Here is a 21,031-nt window from a genome sequence, read left to right on the forward strand (position 1 = left end):
TTTATGACAACCAATAAAAAGGTTTTTATTCCTCCACTTTATGTTCCGCACAGTACATTATGTAGTAATTCTGTTATCGGTTTTAGTTCTAATTGTAAACAAAAAGAAAAAAAAATAATTCAGCAGCCTTTGGTCAAACAAATGAATGAGTAAACCTGTAACTGAGTCTTCGAGCTTATCCTCCTCTTGTAATGCTTTTAGTTTTCATCCACAACAATAGGATCTGTTTATCACTGCAACCACACAAATTCCTGAGCTGGATCCAAAACAAAAACAGAACATATTCAGCATTGCAGGTGCCTGGATCCCTGAGCCGGATCCAACAGAAGAGAACAGAGCTTGTTCACTGTAGGTGTCCTGATTCCTGAGGTGGACCGACTAGAACAGAATTTGTTCGTCGCTGCTGTTTATACAGATATTCCTGAGCCAGATTTCCAGAATCAGCCATCAGTTATACTTGCATGGGTATATTGTGCAAGGGCATCAAGACAACGGTTAAGTACCAGGCAGTCTCCTTAAGTAAGTGCTTTGTTTCTAAGGTTTCTTTTCATGGAGTCCAAGTATAGAGGAAGAGGGGGCGAGCAGGTATGTCATCACAAGTACAATCTAGTCCACTAAAAGTTTATGGCATTTCTTTAGCTAGAGGTTCTCTGTGACCTCCAAGAATACCTTTATATCATGTATGGACATGAACTGTAACCTTGTACCACCAGTACCTACCTCCAGCCTCTGATCCAGACCTTACACGAATATGTAACAATATGCCATGTGTATGTGCTTGAAGAAAGGGCTTGTATGTTAAATTAAATAGAATAACAATATAATAAGGATCCGGCAGTAATAAGCCTCCTAAACTCTTCTGATTAAACCAAATGTCACTTCATGGCTTATATAAAACCCGTAAAATTTCTAACACAGTCTGAAAAGCCTTCATCAGGAAGGTTAGAGAGCTGTAGGAGTTCCAGAAATCTGTGCTTGTTCCCCAGATACTTCGTCACTGCCAGGATCATCTGTAGAGGAAAGACATTTCACAGGTCAGCTGTGTATTAAACTATATTAGTACCCAGACCTTAAAAGTTAAACAAATGGGGCCAATTGTGGTTTCCATCATCAACAAATTCATAGATATGTACTATTTTTCTAACATTACATCTACCCCTTCTGCATTGCGGTTCTGTTTTAACGCCGGTTGACACTGACCCCTACAGCCAAGTGTGAGCAGTACCTTCTCTGGGCCAGGTGCTCAATAGCTTGCCCCCTTTCACGTTGCCCATAACCCCTCTGTAAATGCAAATGGTACTTAATGATCAGCATCATTACAAAGGCTTCAGGAACATTGTTAAATATGAAAGGACACAACACCCAATTATTTGGAGTCAGATGGTTAAAGTTAATTGAAACATTAAAACTTCCAGTAAACTCAAAAACTCTAATGGCCTCATCTGCTTTTAGTTAGCGTTTACTAGTCAGACTCATAAATCTTGCTAGCATCTTTCAAAAGGATATGATTTTCCACAGGTAGGGGGTGACTTAACATCAGCCCAAGGGCACCACATGATGAATGTTAACTTCTCTAATGACCGACTGCAGGGGCTCTCTGCTCTGATGGGAGATCTAAGCAGGGGACCCCCCCCCCTCTATAATGTCCATATGCTCTAATTAAGCATACAGAAAGTGGTTACCCAAGTAAGGGCCACTTCACACAGAGTAAAACTAGCAGAATCCCGCCAGCCTCCGTGTCATACAGGCAGTCTATGGGAGGGCTCGCACCTCCTCTCTCCGTACATAAGAATTGACATGTCAATTCTTCCAAGCGGAGAGGGGAGACGCGCAAAACTGGGATAGACAGGTAAGTCATGCTATATGCTTCTGCAGAAGTTTCATTTTTTAACCTCTACCTGGAGCTCCCCTCTAACAGAACTGCCTTTAAAAAGGAGTATTTGGGGAGGTTTAAAAAAAAGTTGATGACCTATCCTTAGGACTGTCCATCAATATTTGTTCAGTGGGGGTGTAACCACTACAGGCCTTATCCATCAGTAGAATAAAGGTGGGTGCAGTACTTAAATGTGAACCATAGTTGCTTCATAGTTTATCAAGTAAATAGGGCTGAGTTGTAGTACAATGTAAAGCTACATAGCAGAATTGAGACATAGTGGCTTAGCTGCATGAGTGGCAATGGCTAGGCATCAGCTTTTTTTTCCCTGAAAAATCCCTTAGGTCTTTTTCTTCTTTATTCTTATAGTCATTGTTACAGAATAAAGATCCCTCTAATTAAAATGTCACTCCAAAGAGGTGCTGCCGTAGTAAAGAAATTAGCTTATGTGTATAAATCTGACAAGCCCTGAGCACAAGAGCACAAATCAATTCACTAACTCAAAATGAAAGGGTCAACGCTATGCTAGACACTTAAAGAGGATGTATGCCCTAGATTTGTTTTTACGGATTAGATCAAGATACGGAAACATGTTCTTTTTATCTGATCTGTTTCTATTCTGATTGTAATTTTTTAAATTGTATTTTTAGTACATTATTATAGGGACTGCCATCTTGCCTAAGCAATTCTTAACGGCATTTAGTAATCTGCTTTATGGCAAGCCTTTGGACACAGACACATTGAACATTTCCAGATCATATTTTTTGTATAGAAAACACTTATAAGCAGGTAATTCCTGTGACCTGTGGAAAAGTCATTTCGCAGGGTGTAGGAAATAGAAATGCTATTGTCAGTGTGATCTACTGGTGTCATTTTTTACTGTAAGGCTTCGTTACCATTGAGCAAAACTAGCGGAACTCCGCGGCGGAATGCCGTTAGACTCCCATTATGAGATGGAGGCTATGGGAGGCCCACGCTCCTGCTCTGTCCTTGCTGAAGAATGAACGGTATTCCGCAGCGGACAATTCCGCCAGGGAATTCTGCTAGTTTTGCTCAGTGGGAACGAACACTAATGTTGTACACATGACTTCCCAGCAGCATCCTACTTATTACCCACAGAACAGCATGTCTCAGCTTACTTGCAGGCCAAAATAAAAACACTGAGATTTCAGGATTATTTTATAATATGTATTCCACTAAAGCAGCTCTAGTGTAATAACCTGCTATTGCTCTGTAACCTACTGACTGACAAGCTTAAAGGAGAAGTCCATGGAGAAGTTATTACTTATGGAAAGTTATACAATTTTCTAATGTACATTAATTATGGGAAATGCTCATATACTGCTATTTCCCTTAATTTAGTAGATCAGGAAGTGTTATAATTCTCTCAAGCAGTGACGTCACGACGAACGGTGTAATTCCTATGGAGTGTCCAGCAGGGGCGCTCTATATATAGAAGTCAATGAGTACCATTGACCTATATATAGTGCACCCCTGCTGGACACTCCATTGGAATTACAATGGATGTGTGTATGTAATGTAATGTTATGTACTTTAATTTGCAATTGAATACATTTATGGAATACTTTGGGGAGCAAGTGTCCTTGCTCCCCAAAGTATCCCATAAATGTATTCAATAAATACATTTGCAGGGCACCGAGCAGGGAGGGAGAGAAGTGCCATCTACCTCCCCCCTCCCTGCTCGGTGCTGGGCACATATACAAAGTACTACTCCCCCATTATCTGCAGATAATGAGGGAGTAGTACCTGTGCTATTTTATCGCCGCCGCTCACAGAAGTGCCGCTCTTCATGCCCCCTCCTCCTCCCGGCTTCAAACACTATGGCGCCGCATTTTGGCCGGACTTCTCCTTTAAATGCTGCACATTAAATATATATTTGTATAACACTTGTCTGTGTCTTCTTTCTGCCCTAAAGTCACTTAATTTCATCAGTGGACAGTGTCACCTAGGTGGGGCTTCATGACAGTTGGGTCCTCCCCCCAGCTGAGAGATGGCCTAAGTGCCATGAAGCCCTGCCTATCGACACTCTTAACTGATTACATGAAGCAAGAGTAATGGGGGTGACAGTATCACTTTAAAATCGGCTTTTATTAATATGTATTAAAAAGACAAATATATTTGTAGGGTGAGTGGATCAAGTTATATTTTGTTATTTGTTATATTTTCATGGTGTTACACAACACTCTTAGAATTGATGATGAAGAGAGAAATAAAGGATAACACTGGCACAGAGTGTTACATTTTAGAAATACATTCAATATCTTACCTGGCATGCTTTGCCGTATATCCAACTACTTAAGACACAAGTGCTTGGACACATTTATACAACTACTTTTACTTTCTATACCTTTGACTTCATGTTGGCTTATTTTGATCAGGTCTTTTAATTTTAATAGTGGCCTTCGTATAATACCTTTTTTAAAATCTGTTCTGATGCAACTATACGGCATCTAGGTCCATATACTATAAATACGGCTAAGCCATAGGGTAGTAATAAGTAATGCCCTAAGTAATAAGGTAGTAATATAGTCAGGAAAAAACACTAATGTAGTCTGATTTATTAATGAAGCACAATAAGTGCAATTCTCTAAAGGACTGCACTGTGCGCAGCAAAGCACTCACCTAGCAATGCAGTGGTCTCCCCTGCGTCTTCCTTGGCACTGTTACACTGCTGTAAGGTGTCTCCTGTTGAAGAAGTAGGTAGGGTGTTTATGTCACTTCTATTGTCCTCTTGGGCAAAACTAAGGGTCCCAACAGAAAGGCTACTGCCGGCAATGGATTCAGGCACGGGAATTTCAAGTGTTTCTTCAGGTTCCACCTAGAAGATATTAATTATTATTGTAACTGTTATTGCAGCTAGGAAGCTCTATACCACCTCTTGCATGTTACCTACACTCTTACCATAGAACAGGGGTGTCAAACCCAAATACACAGTGGGACAAAATTTTAAAATGGCTAAATTGCGCGTGCTTGCAGCGTTCATGGTGCAGTGCAAACATTGCTATGACATGACAAGTATAGGACAGGAAGGTAGAGGGGAGGGTGAAGGAAATTTCAAGGAGGGAAGTATCCACATCACTGCTGTATGTACCCCCATGGGGATGGCTGGACTTTGGCCTAGTATCCTCTCTGGCAGGAAGCATCCAGCATCGTAGAAGATATGTACAGCAGTAACGTGGACTCCAGAGGACCCACAAGTAGCTGACTTCCCCCTATAGTGCCACAATACTGACCCACAGTTTTGGCAGTGTGGAGTCTCCTTCCTACGCAGTGTCAAGTAAAGGAAATACTAGTATGGGCGACACTTTCTAGAGGAAGCAGCAAGTTCTCAATGCTACCACTTTACACTGGCAGAGACTGACAGCAAGCTGGGCACCTCTATGGCTACCCAGTACTCTGTGGTCTAGAAGATTATAATATGTTCTAATCCACTGCAACGTGCTGTGGGCCAGCTTAAGGAAATCTATCGATTTCCTTGGTGGGCCAAAAATCTTGGGTTTGACATGCCTGCCATAGACTAAATTATTTTTTTCATGATTTTTTTTTTTTTTTTAAACAATTGTCTTAAAGGAGAACTAAAAGGGGAAGTGTAAATTTCCTGGGCGGGCACATAATGAAAAAAAAAAAAAAAAGCAGTGCAGCATGAACACGCACAGACTCCCCTGCTCCTCTATACGTCTATAGCAAATGTTCAGAAGCAGTAGCAATATGAAGGACATTATAAATCAGTAGTAAGCAGTCTAAACTGTCATTTAAGCATTGCAGTTAAATTGAATACTCACTAAAAGCCTCTATAGTCTCTTTGTGAGTTTTTATTTAAATAAAATAAACGATGATGAGTTTAGGGGGGGGGGGGCTGGTGCAGGAAAGGAGTCGGAGAATTGGAGAAAAAAAAAAGCAGTTTTCTCTACCAACATACATTAAGATGTTTCTTATATTCACTTTAACTATTGATATATCCACAGTTTGTTAAAACCACAGTGCCTAGTTAATCCTTAGACTATGGTCTATCTGCAGAACAAAGCGAGCAGAGAAAATAATAAATTACTCTTTGCCTGTTTTGCTCCTGGGAAGGCAATGTGGGGGTTCTGATGAACCCTGAACAGATGCAGCTCATATTTTAGGAAGGTGGAACGAGTTTCTTAAGCAATAATCGTCTCATTTAATCTCTTTATGAAACTGTACTTCAAACAAGTTCTTGAACCACAGCCATTAATTGAATGCGGCAGGGCAGATGGCAGCAAGCTTCACCTGGAGGCAAGCTTATTATAAAGTTCTTATGGAACAGGACTTATTTTTGTGCTCTCACAAGGTCTGCTGCACCATGTGTTCCAACCACCAGAACACAAGGACCTTCTATTAGCGATCGCCTGAACCAGAACTACAAATGCCAATGTGTGCAGATGCACAAAAGCTTTGCGTAATCACCTTTTCATGGACTTGTACAGAACAGTAAGTTACAGAGATCGTCTAAAAATATTTCAGACACTGTGTTACGGAGATAAAAATAGACAAAGCTAATAGTAAAATGCATATCTAAAAGTGATACAAGTAAATAATAAATAATTGAGCCAAAGAAACATTAAGCCCTGGCAGCTCACAGTGATCTAAATACGTACAATGAAGCTTTGTGATCATTATGCAACCCAAGTACATAAAGTTCATAATACGCCCTAGCCGATTGAGGACACATATCAGATACAGGGTAATACTGCCCCCTATGGACAATATTTCTACATTAAAAACAGAACACAGTTTTAAAAAGTTTTGTCTCTAAAAGCATCCCTCTTGTCCGCAGACTGTTTCTGATATGGCAGCTTGCCCCATTCAAGTTCAAAGCAAAGATTGGACAAGAGTGGCATGCTTCCTGCAGAACGCTGAAAAGAAGCAGAACCCCTTCTTATCTAGTCTTTATTTTATGATGGTCACTAAAAAGTCTTAGCAGCTGTAAAAAAGTGACAGCTTAGCCTAAAGGTCCTTTTATACTAATCATTGTTCGGCCGTCCAAAGCCATGTTTTTGCGTATGCTAAAAAAAAAAACGTGTTTTGATCAGTTTTTTCTTGTAATGGAAGTCAATGGAAAAACAGATGAAAATGGATGCATACAAATACATCAGTTTTTCATCAGTTTTTAAACAGACAGCAAAAAATGCAGTGTGAAGCCAGCCCTTACCTTTCCAGGTCTCCCAGGGTCCACCAGCTTTGTTCCTGTATTCCCCACTGACCACAGCCCCACAGAGACTTCTGATACAGTCTCTGAAGTGACAGGCTGCTAAGCCAATCACTGGCCAAGATGGGACAACATTGCGGCCAATGATTGGCTGAGCGGCTTGTCACATCAAAAACAGGATCAGAAGTCTCTGTGGGGCTGTGGTCAGTGGGGAATACAGGAAAAAGGCAGCAAGACATCAGGGGAGCATGGACAGGTATTTAATCGGCCAAGCATCACCATTACATGTAATAAAGACAACAAATCAGCCGATTATTCTCTTTTAACAGGTCTAAAAATCACTGGCCACGTATCACAACGTGTAATTGCAATATATGGCTGGTGGCCAGTGATTTTCAAACATGTTAAAAGAAAATGATCAGCTGATCGTTGCCTTTATTATAAGGAGAATTGGCTTTATCTGGCAGATTATCGTTCTGTGTAATATGGCCCTTAGACTCATTGGTAGGTTGGTGTCGGCTCACATTATATGAGGTTTATTTTAGAGAAATATTGCCAGAGAAGAGATGTGATTTGACCTATAATCACAATTGAGGTATTTTATAAAAGATCTTAAATCTTAAGGGGAAGTGTGTAACCACTGTATATCCAGATCTCAGAGACAGCAGTAGCAGCATACAGATAGAGCATGGTGGGGAAGCTGCCAGGAGGGATCTGATGGGTAATGATGTCATCCACCTCCTGAGACACAGAAACCTATGTAATATTTTTGATGGTCTAAGTAGTGGTCACATGACCCAGCTACAGCAATGGATTTTGCAGAGCTAGAATGAATCGGGCGACACGGTAGAAAAAGTACAAAGTACATTATAAGGGGCAAAAAAGTTTTTTCTTCTTTTTAAGGCTATGTTTCCAAGCTGTAAAAACAACAGCCATTCCTAAATATCATTAATTCCAACCATAGGTAGCGTTAAACAATGGCAGTTCACGGCAGAATGGCCGTTGTTTGTACATCGTTTAAACAATGACAAGAAGAGGCCACGACTTTACCAAAAGTGGCCATTTTTGCACTATAAACCAATAAATATTCTGCACTGTTTTGTCTTTTTCAAACCTGTAACAACATTGCTACAAGGAACTGTCACTTTTCTCTAAGTAATGACAATTGTTATTGTTGTTCTGTTTTAGTAATGCCTTAGATTCTTCATCTGAGATTCATCAAGTGATGCAGAGTATACTACTATATCTGCTGTAAGCACTATGTGCATTTACTGTCAGTCATCAGGAATCATTTTACAAGCATGCACGACGTCTTTTACATTCAGAGGCTACAAACATAACCTGAAAATGTGTTGCTGTTCACACAAAAGCACCCCAGATTTAGTATCAGAGATCCTGAAAACAGTGGGGAGCTGTTTTAGCTTGTGCTAAGTCTATGCCCCCATACAGCACATACAAAAATAAACAGGGGTAAAAAAAAAAAAAAAAAAAAAAAAAAAAAAAGGACTGAAAAGCAGCAGTGGTTTTTGTTCCTGCCATACACTAAGGCTCTGACCTACCCAGAATCCAAGAGCTTTAATAACATCCAGTTTACACATGGGACACGTCCTGTGCTCCAGTAACCATGGGTCTATACACAGTCGATGGAAGATATGTCTACATGGAGAAGGGGAAAAAAAGTCAGTAACATATTGAAATGGACGTCAATGAAACACTTTATTCTGAGTGGCTGGATAATGTATTTATTACTTGGTGGTAAAATCATTCTTAAACCTTAGAGAGTGACTATCTATGACTATTTGTGCAACACACTCACAAAGACCCCTCTAGGCTTTGATTCTTACAGCATTTATTTTAAGACACTTTACTCTCCTCTTTGGATCACAGTATGTCACTGTGTAGTTACTGGTATTGTTATGTGCACATTCACTCTCCTCTTTGGGGTGCACTATGTTATTTTATAGTTACTGGTATTGTTAGGTGTACATTCACTCTCCTCTTTGGATCGCATTGTCACTGTATAGTTACTGGTATTGTTCTGTGAACATTCACTCTCCGCTTTGGGGTGCACTATGTTATTGTATAGTTACTGGTATTGTTAGGTGTACATTCACTCTCCTCTTTGGATTACAGTATATCACTGTATAGTTACTGGTATTGTCCTGTGCACCTTCACACTCCTCTTTGGATCACACTATGTTACAGTATAGTTACTGGTATTGTCCTGTGCACATTCAATCTGAAAATGTTGTGAATATTTAATAACTGCATGTAAAGTGGAATTTAGAATGGGACACAAAATGGAAAATACAGAACATACTTGCATGGAAGAATGCGAACAACATCTTTGGGTTTGTAGCTCTCTATGCATACCGCACAGTTTTCTGCTTCAATGTCGATACCCTGAATTGATCAAAAAGAAAAAAATAAAGTGAAGCAATTCAATAATAATATACAGTGACTGCAGGAATCCAATAAGTAGTGAGTCACATCCTGCGCAGATTACACTGCAAATAGTTCTAAGGACTAGCCCTGGATGACGACAGCAGCGCTGGAAACATTACAGGCTGCCCAGACCAAATCTGTTCTAACAGGACTAGTGCATGACACAAGCTGGTGGCGCGCGCACACACACACACACACACACACACACACACACTTTGCCTAACGATTCAGTCGAGGTCCTCCCAAGAGCTCTGTAAATGTTATGAGCTTTGTAGGTTTTAATTTTGTCTGCATCACATTTAGTAAGTAAACATTAAGTGATAAAAAAAAAAAGACTGAGCAAAGATACAATAAAGTGTAAGCTCCGGACCAAACACTTATCAAAGGAAAAAAAAATACTAATATTGTGGCAGTGATCACACATAAAAACATGACCATGTTTTAAACACTGACGGGTAATAACATCATAGGCATAACGCAGATGTCAGAACTAGAATTGCCTGACAGTCTAGGTTGTGAGCTGAAGCAGGGTGCTGTGGTGGATTTGGAGCTGCAGATATTAAATGATAATATAATAAATAGCTTCATGTCTATAATTAAAGGGACCATAATAATTATAGCGCCAACCCCAGAATGAGCCGCTTATTAAGTACTGGTCCTTCTTTAGGGTCTTTACACATGACAAGTCCGCTGCAGATTGCAGATATGTAGATTTAAAAGCGGGGAAAAAAAATAATAAAACAATGTATTTGGTCCCACATCTGTGGATTTCCGTGTGGATACACTGCACGCCTGTGTGAAAACATCCTTCCATAGCAATCTAGAGACAACCTGGGTGCAGAATCTCCACTTTTATTTGATTCATATTAAGGAAAGTTTCTTGTTAGATCTTGCTGCTAGCACAGTCCAGTCTGTGACCAGAGCACAACACACAGCCCTTAGGCAGAGAATGACTATATCACTATGATAAAGACTGAATATTGAGAAGATTTGTTCCAACCAGTATATAATTACACTGTACAAAAGACAACAAATGATCTTATGAATCACAACAGCAAAAGAGGAAGAAATAAAAGGGAAAGTCTCACAAAATCCAAAAATGACATGAAGGCAGGGGGGTGTGCGAAAATAATAAAGTAAACTTACCTATCCTTGTGCTACTAGTGCCACTCCCGGGTCCAGCTGACAGCCTGTCCTGGAGTTCTACCAGCTGCCCGCTCAGTGACTGGGGCAGGACACTGCTAAGTGCCACTAAGCAGGCAATCACTCAGCCAGGCCGTGACATTGCAGCTGGAGGAGCCGGTAATTTCTGTGCGGAAATTAACATCCAGCAGCCAGGGACGATTCTGGGGTTTCTGCCTCCTGAGGCAAACCTCAGGTGGCCGCCCCGAATGATGGCCGGTATCCACCCCGCCCCCCCCCCCTCGCAGCCAGCCGCTCACCTGTCCCACGCCGCAGCCGGCCCGCGCTCTCCGCTGTCTCCACATCCCGTCAGGTCCTGTGACGTCACCCTGCAGCTGTCACGGACCTCCAGGCTGTGGTTGGTGAGTGAGTGAGTGAGTGAGTGAGTGAGTGAGTGAGTGAGTGAGGTGATCGGGTCGCGCGGGGCCACCCAATCACCCCAGAGCGTCCCCCACCGACCCTGGGCACTCACTACAGCCTGGAGGTCCATGACAGCTGCAGGGTGACATCGCGGGACCTGACGGGATGTGGAGATCGCGGGCGACGGGACAGGTGAGCGGCCGCTGTCATTTTTGTTAAGTGATACTTGACAGCAGGGGGGACATAATGCCGCAACCCTGCCGGACCGCAAAATCTGCCGCCTGAGGCGGAAGGCTCATTCCGCCTCATGGCAGAAGTGGGACCCAGGAGTGGGACCCAGGAGTGGCGCTATGGAGGCAAAAGGACTAATGAGTTTACACTGTTTATTATTTTCCTGCACTCTCCTGCCTTCCTCCATTTTTTTTTTTTATTTGTTGGGACTTCTCCTTTAAGAAATGTATCACCAACTCACTTAAAAGTAATCTGTTTCCATAGGGGACATTCCATTTTCTAGAATTATTCTTTGTATGTTTGGAACCCCATTTCAGACTCTTATATGGAATTCTGATATCTAAATGAACTGCATTTTCTCTATTGTGTTGTACATGAAAGAATTGATTTCTTCAGGCGAAAAGCAGATCAGTGGCTAAATCTTTAGCGCAAAAATTCTGCAGTGTGAATGAAGAAGCGGAAAGCCCATTAAAGCCAATGTACATTTACAATGTTCATTTTTTACGGGCGGAATTTCGGGCGGATGCAGCGTGTATTTTGACAACGGTCATATTTCATAACAGCGGCCGTTGTGCAAATAACAGCCTTTGTTTTAAGAATAACGTCAGTTTGGTCATTGTTATAAAATATGGCTGTTTCTGCATAGTGTGAACATATCCTAAAAGGACGAATTCCCATGCAGCAGATTTGTTACAAACATTTTTCTGACTGTCTCATTGAAAAAAAAAAAAAGAAATCAAAGAAAGTGATTATTGGTGGAAGAAATTTCTGCAACAAATCTGCCCTTTGTGAATATACCCTCAAACTGTTTGCCTCTCTTATAAGCCAATTTAACTAAAACATGAGAAAGAAAAGAACCTTCCAATATACCTAGATTAGAAATATATTTACCTTCTCTCCTCTCTTTACCCTATGTAGCTGGAGCTGACTGATGGCTTTTTTGGTTTCTTTCCGGTTACACTTTAAGACAAAGAAAATAAAAATGAGTACTGTAATTATAATAATGTTGTCATTTTAAACATGCAATGCTCTCTCACATAGACACAAACCCCTGTACATGACATACAGTTACAAAGTCCAAATCTTTTGTCCACACAGTAAATAAGATGAAATGATTGGCCACAGATTTTGGAGGAATTGACCAATGATCTCCTAAGTGTGAGGGCCAAAAAATCTCTCCCCATGAGCAGATGTACGGGAACAGAAAGACTGGGCATGTAGATGTTGGAGAAAAGTAGTACCCATCCTTGGCCCCTGCAGGAAGCAAATTTCTTCCTATGGTATATAATAGCAGTAGAGATGAGCGAATGTCGAGCATTTTAGAGTCTATCCGAACCGAGCACTCGGCATAGCGGGGGCTGCTGAAGTTGGATAAAGCTCTTAAGCTGTCTGGAAAACATTAATACATGGATATGTTTTCCACATGGCCTTAGGGCTTAATCCAAGTTCAGCAGCCCCCGCTATGCTGAATGCTCGGGTTCGGATAGACTCGACCATGCTCGAGGTTTGCTCACCTCTAAATAGCAGCACAGAGGCAGATTATAATGTGGGCAGTTTGGGTGGCCGCCAGGGCCCATTACCGTCCAAGCCACCCACATTATTATACTCTTTTGTCAAATGCCACTGCAGTGCAGCACATCACTCAGGGGCCCATCAAAAGATCCTCCAGTGGGCCTCTGAGTGATGTCCTGCACTGCAGAGCAGTTCTCCTGAATTGGCTGTGAAAATGACAGCTAGTTTGGGAGAACTGCAGTGAGCAGCTATCTCCGTTTTCAACTGTATTAGCACAACGCTGATACAATTAAATAGATGAGTTGCAGGAGAGGAGTCCTGTGCTCCTTGCCCTGCCACTTCTATGTAATACTGGCAGAGCACTGATTAGCTCCGCCCCAATACACAGTTTCCAGACCTGACCAAAAAGGGTCAGAGCACTGGAGCACAGCAGTCTGGAGAGGTGAGGTTGCCAGTGGCTCTCCTGTGTCTTTATTCTGCTTATGATTGTGAGGGGTGGGGGATGTCCATGCTAAAATGTTGCACCAGGGCCCACACCCCTGGTGTGGTGGTAATATTTGCCCTTGTATACTGGTTTTTTTTTTTTACTAATATCAAGCTCTGTTTGCTTAGGGCCCTATTCCACCGGATGATTATCGTTTGCATAATCGTTAACGATTAACGATCTCAAACGACCGCTATTGCGAAAGACCTGAAAACGTTCACTCATTTCCATGGAACGATAATAGTTACTTACGATCGTGATTGCGATCATTTTTCTTCGCTATTTATTCGCTATTGCGTTCGTATCTATTGTGAACGACCGAACGATATCTTATTCAATGCGAACGTTTTGCGAACGAGCAACGATAAAAATAGGTCCAGGTCTTATAAAGCGATCAACGATTTCTCGTTCGGATGTTAATTGTTAACTGCATTTCAACCGAACGATTATCGTTTAGATTTGAACGATTTAACGATAATCTGAACGATAATCGTCTGGTGGAATAGGGCCCTTACTCTTACTCAGTAAGAGTATTGTGATAATATGTATGGTGACAATATTTCCTTTCTGGATTATGTCCTTTTCACCATACAAATCTTAGGCATGCTCCATTACTAGCAATGCGGACTGACGCAAGGCTCGTCACGCTAGGGTCCCACATAAGTGTAATAAACGGGGTTGCCAGAGGGGTGGGGGGGTTTTCAGGTTGGGTGGACAGCCCAGAGCCCAGGGTACATTTAATCTGCCCCTGTAGCAGTATATTCCTGCTTTCCAATAAAATACTAAACTGACAGCTATTGAATGTTTATGGACATCCTAACAACAAGTCAATGACAAGTGAAGTTACCTGATTTCCATACTGAGCTCCAGTATATAGGAAACGTTGAATGTAGTAGAATATTAACCAGGCAAGGGATATAATCATCATTGTGATGAAGGCAATGGCCACAAACACCACTGACTGACCACTGATGAACTCCTGAACATGCCTGGTACCCACAGTGATAATCATCTTTACTGCAATGTTTCTCCTCAGAAGCTCCATGATATCCATTCCTTTTGGATAACCGACCATTATTACCACTGTATTACCAGTTCCTGCAAAAGAGATAACAAAACAGTCATCAATAAAACATTCATCTTGGATCAGATGCCTCTTTGTTCATCGTGATCACAAGTGTTGGTATCGGAGTTATTTGACGAGCTGAACAGACTTGTTCTATCTGTATTTCAGGACAAACTACACAACCGGCTTATCTAATCTTTGCCTCCTTACGGTCTTACAAAAACTTACAAGAAACAAAGACCATATAATATTGTCAATCCAAGAATTTTGGGCAAATTTTTCTATTCTATGAGTGGGGGAGTGGTGCTCCTCAATATTTTGGCATCACGTCCCAATATTCATACAAGTTGCACGACTGGAAGCCTTGATGGTACGATGGAGGAAAAAGTTTGTAATATGACTTTTGGACGGACCGCCACCATCAATAAGCTTCAAGTTCAGCATTTTTACAAACACACCAGATCACAGAACAAAGCTAAAAAGGTACCAAAGCAACGCTTTGCATATCTGTGCTGTTCGTTTCCCTTTATAAAGAGTTTCCTCCTGAACCTCATTTCCCTGTAAAATATGTGATTTATTTTTTCCCCTGAAGTTTTATGCTTAAGACCGTCCACCAATTTTGTGGCCATCCAGGTGAGGCCTTTTGTATATTTTGGTAGATTTTGTAGGCCTCCAGAACTGGACACAGTATTCCAGGTGTGTCTCACTAAAGCTCTATACAGCGGGATCACAATCTCCATCTTCTTACTGGTTATACCTCTAGCTATACAGCTCAGCATACAATTTGCTTTCCCCACCGCCTGATTGTAAGAATACCTCGTTTTTAGGGTGTCAGAAATCACTACCTCTAAATCCTTCTCTTCTGAAGCCTTTGCCAACACAAAACTGACAATACAATATATAGGCTGGGTTTACATTTATCTGGCAGTCCAGCATCCTTCTCTTGTGAACACTGATGCCGTCACAGATGGCAGAAATGCTTGAGTTGTCCTATTTTTTTTTTTACATTAAACATCAAGGCTGGACAGAAGAATGCAGCAAGTAGCGTTGTGACGTACAGTGTGTCCGGCGATCCAGCAGCACTATTAACATGCCGGATGCTTTAAAATGTCCCATTGAATACTATGGGATCAGTTTGAAAGTTCCGTTTCCCTCCAGCACTTTTCTCCTGCGCCGGAGTAAAGCTAGATATTTTTTACATTACAAACATCATATTGCACACTTTTTTTCTCACCACCAAACAGACAAACCTTACCTACCAGTCCTTCTCCTATGTCACTTACAAACATATTAAAAAAAGAATAAGACCAATAACAGGCCCTTGTGGCACACGACTTGTCACCAGTCTCTGCTCGGTATATACACCATTAACAACAACCCCCTGATATCTATCCTTCAGCCAACCACAAATCCACTGAACTATCCAGGGATTAAGTTCAGATAGGTGATATCCATGGCATCACCTTCATCCAGCACTTTTGTGACATAGTCAAAAAAATCACTGAGATTAGTCTGACATAATCTGCCCTTTGTAAGGGTACTATTACATGAAGCGATTTTTCGACAATCAACAATAAACAAACTCAAACAACCGCTAAGGCAAATGACCTGAAATCGTTCACCCAATTACACATAACGACGATCGTTATTTATGATCGTTATTGCGTTCGTCCTGTCGTTGCCACTGCCTTCACTGCGAACAATTGAACAATGTCTTATTACATGCGAACAAACAATAAAAATAGGTCCAAATTCTATTAAACCAACGATTTCTCGTTGGTCGTTAAATCATAGTCTGCTATTACACTAAACGATTATCGTTCAAATCCGAACTATTTAAAGATTTTTCGAATGCTAATCGTTCTGTGTAGTACCACCCTAGGGCTATGTTCATTTATTAGCGCTATTTTGCAGAGATTTTTGCAATTCATGGCAAAATAGCGCTTATAAATTCTATGTGTGAACATAGTCTAAAGCGATGATTGTTTGGCTCCATCAAGTTGTAGATTCATTATCTCTTTTTGTAGAACAGTTTCCATCATTTACTACAAAAAAAAAGATAGATGTTAAGCTAACTGGCCTGTAGTTACCAGGCTCTTCTCTACTATCCTTTATGTAGATGGGTACAACATCGACCATTCTTCAATAATCAGGGTAATTTCCTGTTAGATAATGTATTTTTACTCTTTATACCGATACATCAATTATTCTAAAACTAATCTCTGTAGAAAAACTTCATTTAATTATCTTGAACCAGATGACTTCTGCTTTGCTTATAGTGAACATGGATATTGGTATCCAAGCTATTTGATGAGCTGGACAGACTTGTTCTATCTGTATTTCAGGACACGCTACATGAGAGGCTTCTCTGATCTAATAGACAATGGGACTTCTGTTGAGTTGGTCAACACAAGAGCTGGTAACTACATATAGTTATGTGCTGATACAGGACAGAAACTGCAAGCTCAGAAATGGAGTAAAGGAAAGAACAATGCACATTGGAATTGGTGCAACAATCCCATAAGTCAATGAAATATACTGCCTTAAAAGGGGTTGTCTTTTGCTTTCAAATCAACTAGTGAAAAAGTTATATAGATTTGTAATTTACTTTTATTAAAAATCTCAAGTCTTCCCATACTTATTAGCTGCTGTATGTCCTGCAGGGAACGTTTTATTTTCAGTCTGACACAGGGCTCTCTGCTGACATCTCTGGCTAAAAACAGGAACTGTCCAGAGCAGGAGAGGTTTTCTATGGGAATCCTCCTGCTCTGGACAGTGGTAAGTAAATTACAAATCTATATAACTTTCTGACACCAGTTGATTTGAAAGAAAAAGATTTTCGCTGGACAACCCCTTTAAGTCAAGTCATCATTCCGCCCTATGGAAGACTAGCACAGTCTAATACTGACAATATAACTTCTATTAGTAACAAAGTAAAACCACCCAAAAAGGGCTATAGTAAAACAAAGAAAAAAAAATGGTTACCACTGAAAATCAGTAATATACATAAACAAATGAATAGTTCCATACATCTGAATTGGGATATTAGTCCAGCAAGCATATGGCATGGACTTCAATTGAAATTCTGCCACTTTTGTTCAGTGTGAATGGGTCCTAAAAACAGTCAATGCACAACAAAATCCACATGTAAGGGTCCATTTACACAGAAAGATTATCTGCCACAGATTTGAAGCCAAAGCCAGGAATAGATCTGAAGAGGAGAAATCTCAGGCTTTCCTTTATGACCTGATCTCTGTTTATAGTCTGTTTCTGGCCTTGGCTTCAAATCTTTGGTAGATAATCTTTCTGTGTAAATGGACTCTTACACATGCCGATTTTGCTACTAAATAGGTGCGGACCTGACATCTGAAGAGGTTATAGCTACACTGCAACTTTTTTTTAGTTGTCGCAAACCTGTGGTCTGCCTCTGTAACTCAATAGTTAAAATCAAGTATTGCTACAAAAAGATGCAATGTAGACAAAAAAAAATCCACCTGAAACTTCTGACATCTGTTATCTGCTTTAAAGTAGTAGGACAGGTGCAAGAAGAATCTTTGTATATGCTGGAGCAGTTCCAGACTGTTGGCAAAACTATGTCACAAAACCCCTTGGGAAGCATGCAGAGCATAGGTTTCCTATGGCTGCACCCAGATACTACTGTGAGATAAACATTATTAATAACGTCCCTAAGGATAGTAAAGGAAGCAATGCAAAGCAATCGTACACTGCTGTCTTTCACACTGACCCTAGACATGCCATGCATGTACATGTGTGGGTCTTGTCCACATCCAATGTAATCAAAGGGATTCACTAAATGTCACACTAAGTGAAGACTGCACCAATCCCACTAGGCATATAGAGAAATAAAGAAGAGAAAGAACATTTGAGATGGTGAGATATGGATGAAAAGCTGCAAACAAAGTGTTCGGTAACCTGAAACTATACTGTATATGAAGTATATAGACTTTGAGAACATTGCGGAGGAAGGAACAAGATGGACAACTTCCCCCCCTATGTTCCCTTATTAGAAGCACAGCCATAACATGCTTTCCTGCAGTTTAGATATGCTTGGATCTCAAAGTGTTAGGGGCCATTCACATGTGCAGCAAATGTGCTGCAGGTCCAGTGTGTGTAAATGTACCCCTTAGGGGTTTTCTGGACAAAGTAGATTGATAAGCCGTCTGTAGCTCTTCAGTCTATTTTGGCCAGAAAACCCCTATAATTATACGGATTATAGAACATTCTGTGGGTACTGCCAGGTGGAATCAGAAGAGGAGGGTTTAAAATACGTCTGCTTAAAACATACCGGTCATTCCTGACATCTATTCATGATAAGCAGTTATGTGTGTACATGAGCAGCTGGTATTTAACTTGTATATAGCATTTATTATAAGCTTTCTGGTATGGAGGCTTTGGGGGAAATTTCTCAAACTGGTGTAAAGTAGAGCAACCAGTCAAGATTCCACTTTTCATTTCTCATAGATTCTTTGGAAAATGAAAGGTGGAATCTGATTGGTTGCTAGGGCCAAGTGAGACAATTCTACTTTACACCGGTTTGATAAATCAAATTTTTAGTTGTGTCTGAGATATTGGGTGGAGTCTAACATGTACGACAGCTCCCATACACTATGCACACACAGAAGAGGGGATCTTGCTTTAATAACACAATAAGCAGCAGCATAAAGGATATTATAAAACAGTACTTAGCAGTCTGAACTGTGAATTTTGCCCTGATAAACTTGTACAGTCTCCTTGCAGTCTTTGCAGCTTCTGGCTTTCTCACCACCTCCCTCCCACTCTCCTCTCTCAACCCCCATAGCTTTTTATTGGTAGTATGTATCCTGAACTCTCTGTGAGATGCCACTCTGTCTTGTAGAGATAGGAAGGAAATTGAGCTGTTTTTTTTCCATAGAGTATGAAAATTTAATGCTGTGTTGTGCAGAGTGGGGAGAAGGCTGAAGTCACACAGGGGATTTAGGAACCACTGTTCCAGTGATGGGTGGGGATCACAACAATCAGACCCTCGCAATCATACATCCATCACCTATCCCTTGGATGGGCGATACATGTTAAGGCTGGGTTCACACTACGTATATTTCAGTCAGTATTGTGGTCCTCATATTGCAACCAAAACCAGGAGTGGATTGAAAACACAGAAAGGATCTGTTCACACAATGTTGAAATTGAGTGGATGGCCGCCATTTAATGGCAAATATTTGCTGTTATTTTAAAACAACGGCTGTTATATTTAAATAATGGCCGTTATTTACTGTTATATGGCGGCCATCCACTCAATTTCACCATTGTATGAACAGAGCCTTTCTGTGTTTTTAATCCACTCCTGGTTTTGGTTACAATATGAGGACCACAATACTGACTGAAATATACGTAGTGTGAACCCAGCCTAAGAGTGCAAACCCCTTTAAGATGTCCCCCATTCTGTTAGGAGAACGCTGCTCCTATCTCTGTAAGTTTCTATGTATTGTGGTTGGAGTGCTGTAGCTGTAACTGCAAAGCACAATGTGCAAGACACCTAATTCTAAGTTAGGTTGGTGGTGGTACTCTCTGAGTGAAACAAAGAAGTGAATAGAATTGGGCAATACAGGACATGCCAGCACTGAGTAGTAGAGGCAAACTGCATGGTATCAGCTCTGCCCCTCAAGAGTCTATGAGGCACCATGTGCCAAGTATCAGGTTATGCCATTCAGTTAACACTGCTCCATCTGTGTGAGCTCTGACAGTACCACTGCCAAACTATGACTACTGTACATGTTTTATTAATTTTACATTTTCTTGGCATTAAAGGCTGCAAATTGTTGTGCACACAGTATCTGCACAAAAATCTTGGACTTTTCTCGCAAAAGCTAAGCATGTAGGTTTCACAGTCTTCACCTTTCTATCATATTCATTAGATCTAAAGCTAGAAGATGGTGCAAATATTCACGACTACTGATAGTAGGTGTGAAGCTCATTTTCTGACTTAAGAACACATGCCCCAAGGCATGCATCTTTTATTAAATTCCGCACATTTAAGACTGGAATATGAAAAGGCAAACTTAATAAATGTGCTGCGTAAATATCACTGGTCGGCTTAACTGTTTAAAAGGGATCTGAGGAAAAGGAACTGGACCCTAATGGTGCGGCACACAGGATAGAGAGGCTGCGAGTTCTCTCTAGATTTTCGGGGTAGGAAACCCAAAAAGGGGGTATTTATCATTCCCAGCAAAATGTAGCAAAATTGTGTAAATTTCTACGCCAAAAAATATTGCACAAACTCGCTTAGCAACAAAAGTCCTGAACAATATTGCCACTCTGTAGATGCAGGGAATCATAAGTTCTGTCCAATGTGTTTCTGTATCAGAACTGATTTAGCAGAAAATCTAGATACAGATTAAAAAAAAAAAAAGTTAAAGCATGAGTGTCTGGGGGGGAAGCAGAGGCATGTGACTAAATGCCCCTGCTTCATGGTTATTTCATTGATGTCAAGGGCTGGGATGAAAGACTGATATTTAGAAAATGCCTTGTTGCCAGCTTCTAAAAGGTATGGGGGCTGAATGTGACCGGTCCCATTTAACAAGCACCAATCTCACTGATCGGCACTTGTTTGCTGAGCAGTCACAACACTTATGGTGCGTTTACACAGACAGATTTATCTGACAGATCTTTGAAGCCAAAACCAGGAGCAGA

At 40.9% G+C, this 21,031-nt stretch overlaps 1 protein-coding gene across 1 annotated transcript in view; it reads right to left on the reverse strand.

Annotated features, from left to right (window-relative positions):
• The window catches only part of RNF149 (ring finger protein 149), a 38,519-nt gene continuing 17,488 nt past the window's right edge, over positions 1 to 21,031 (reverse strand). The window contains exons 2-7 of the mRNA XM_069972421.1: positions 14,126 to 14,376; positions 12,174 to 12,242; positions 9,385 to 9,467; positions 8,624 to 8,720; positions 4,517 to 4,712; positions 1 to 1,010 (exon numbers count right to left, since the gene is read on the reverse strand). Of these exons, the coding sequence (XP_069828522.1) occupies positions 943 to 1,010; positions 4,517 to 4,712; positions 8,624 to 8,720; positions 9,385 to 9,467; positions 12,174 to 12,242; positions 14,126 to 14,376 (764 nt within the window). The 3' untranslated portion in view covers positions 1 to 942. The remainder of the gene's footprint in view (positions 1,011 to 4,516; positions 4,713 to 8,623; positions 8,721 to 9,384; positions 9,468 to 12,173; positions 12,243 to 14,125; positions 14,377 to 21,031) is intronic.

Source organism: Dendropsophus ebraccatus, chromosome 5 (genome assembly GCF_027789765.1).
Source record: "Dendropsophus ebraccatus isolate aDenEbr1 chromosome 5, aDenEbr1.pat, whole genome shotgun sequence".
NCBI classification, from domain to species: domain Eukaryota; kingdom Metazoa; phylum Chordata; class Amphibia; order Anura; family Hylidae; genus Dendropsophus; species Dendropsophus ebraccatus.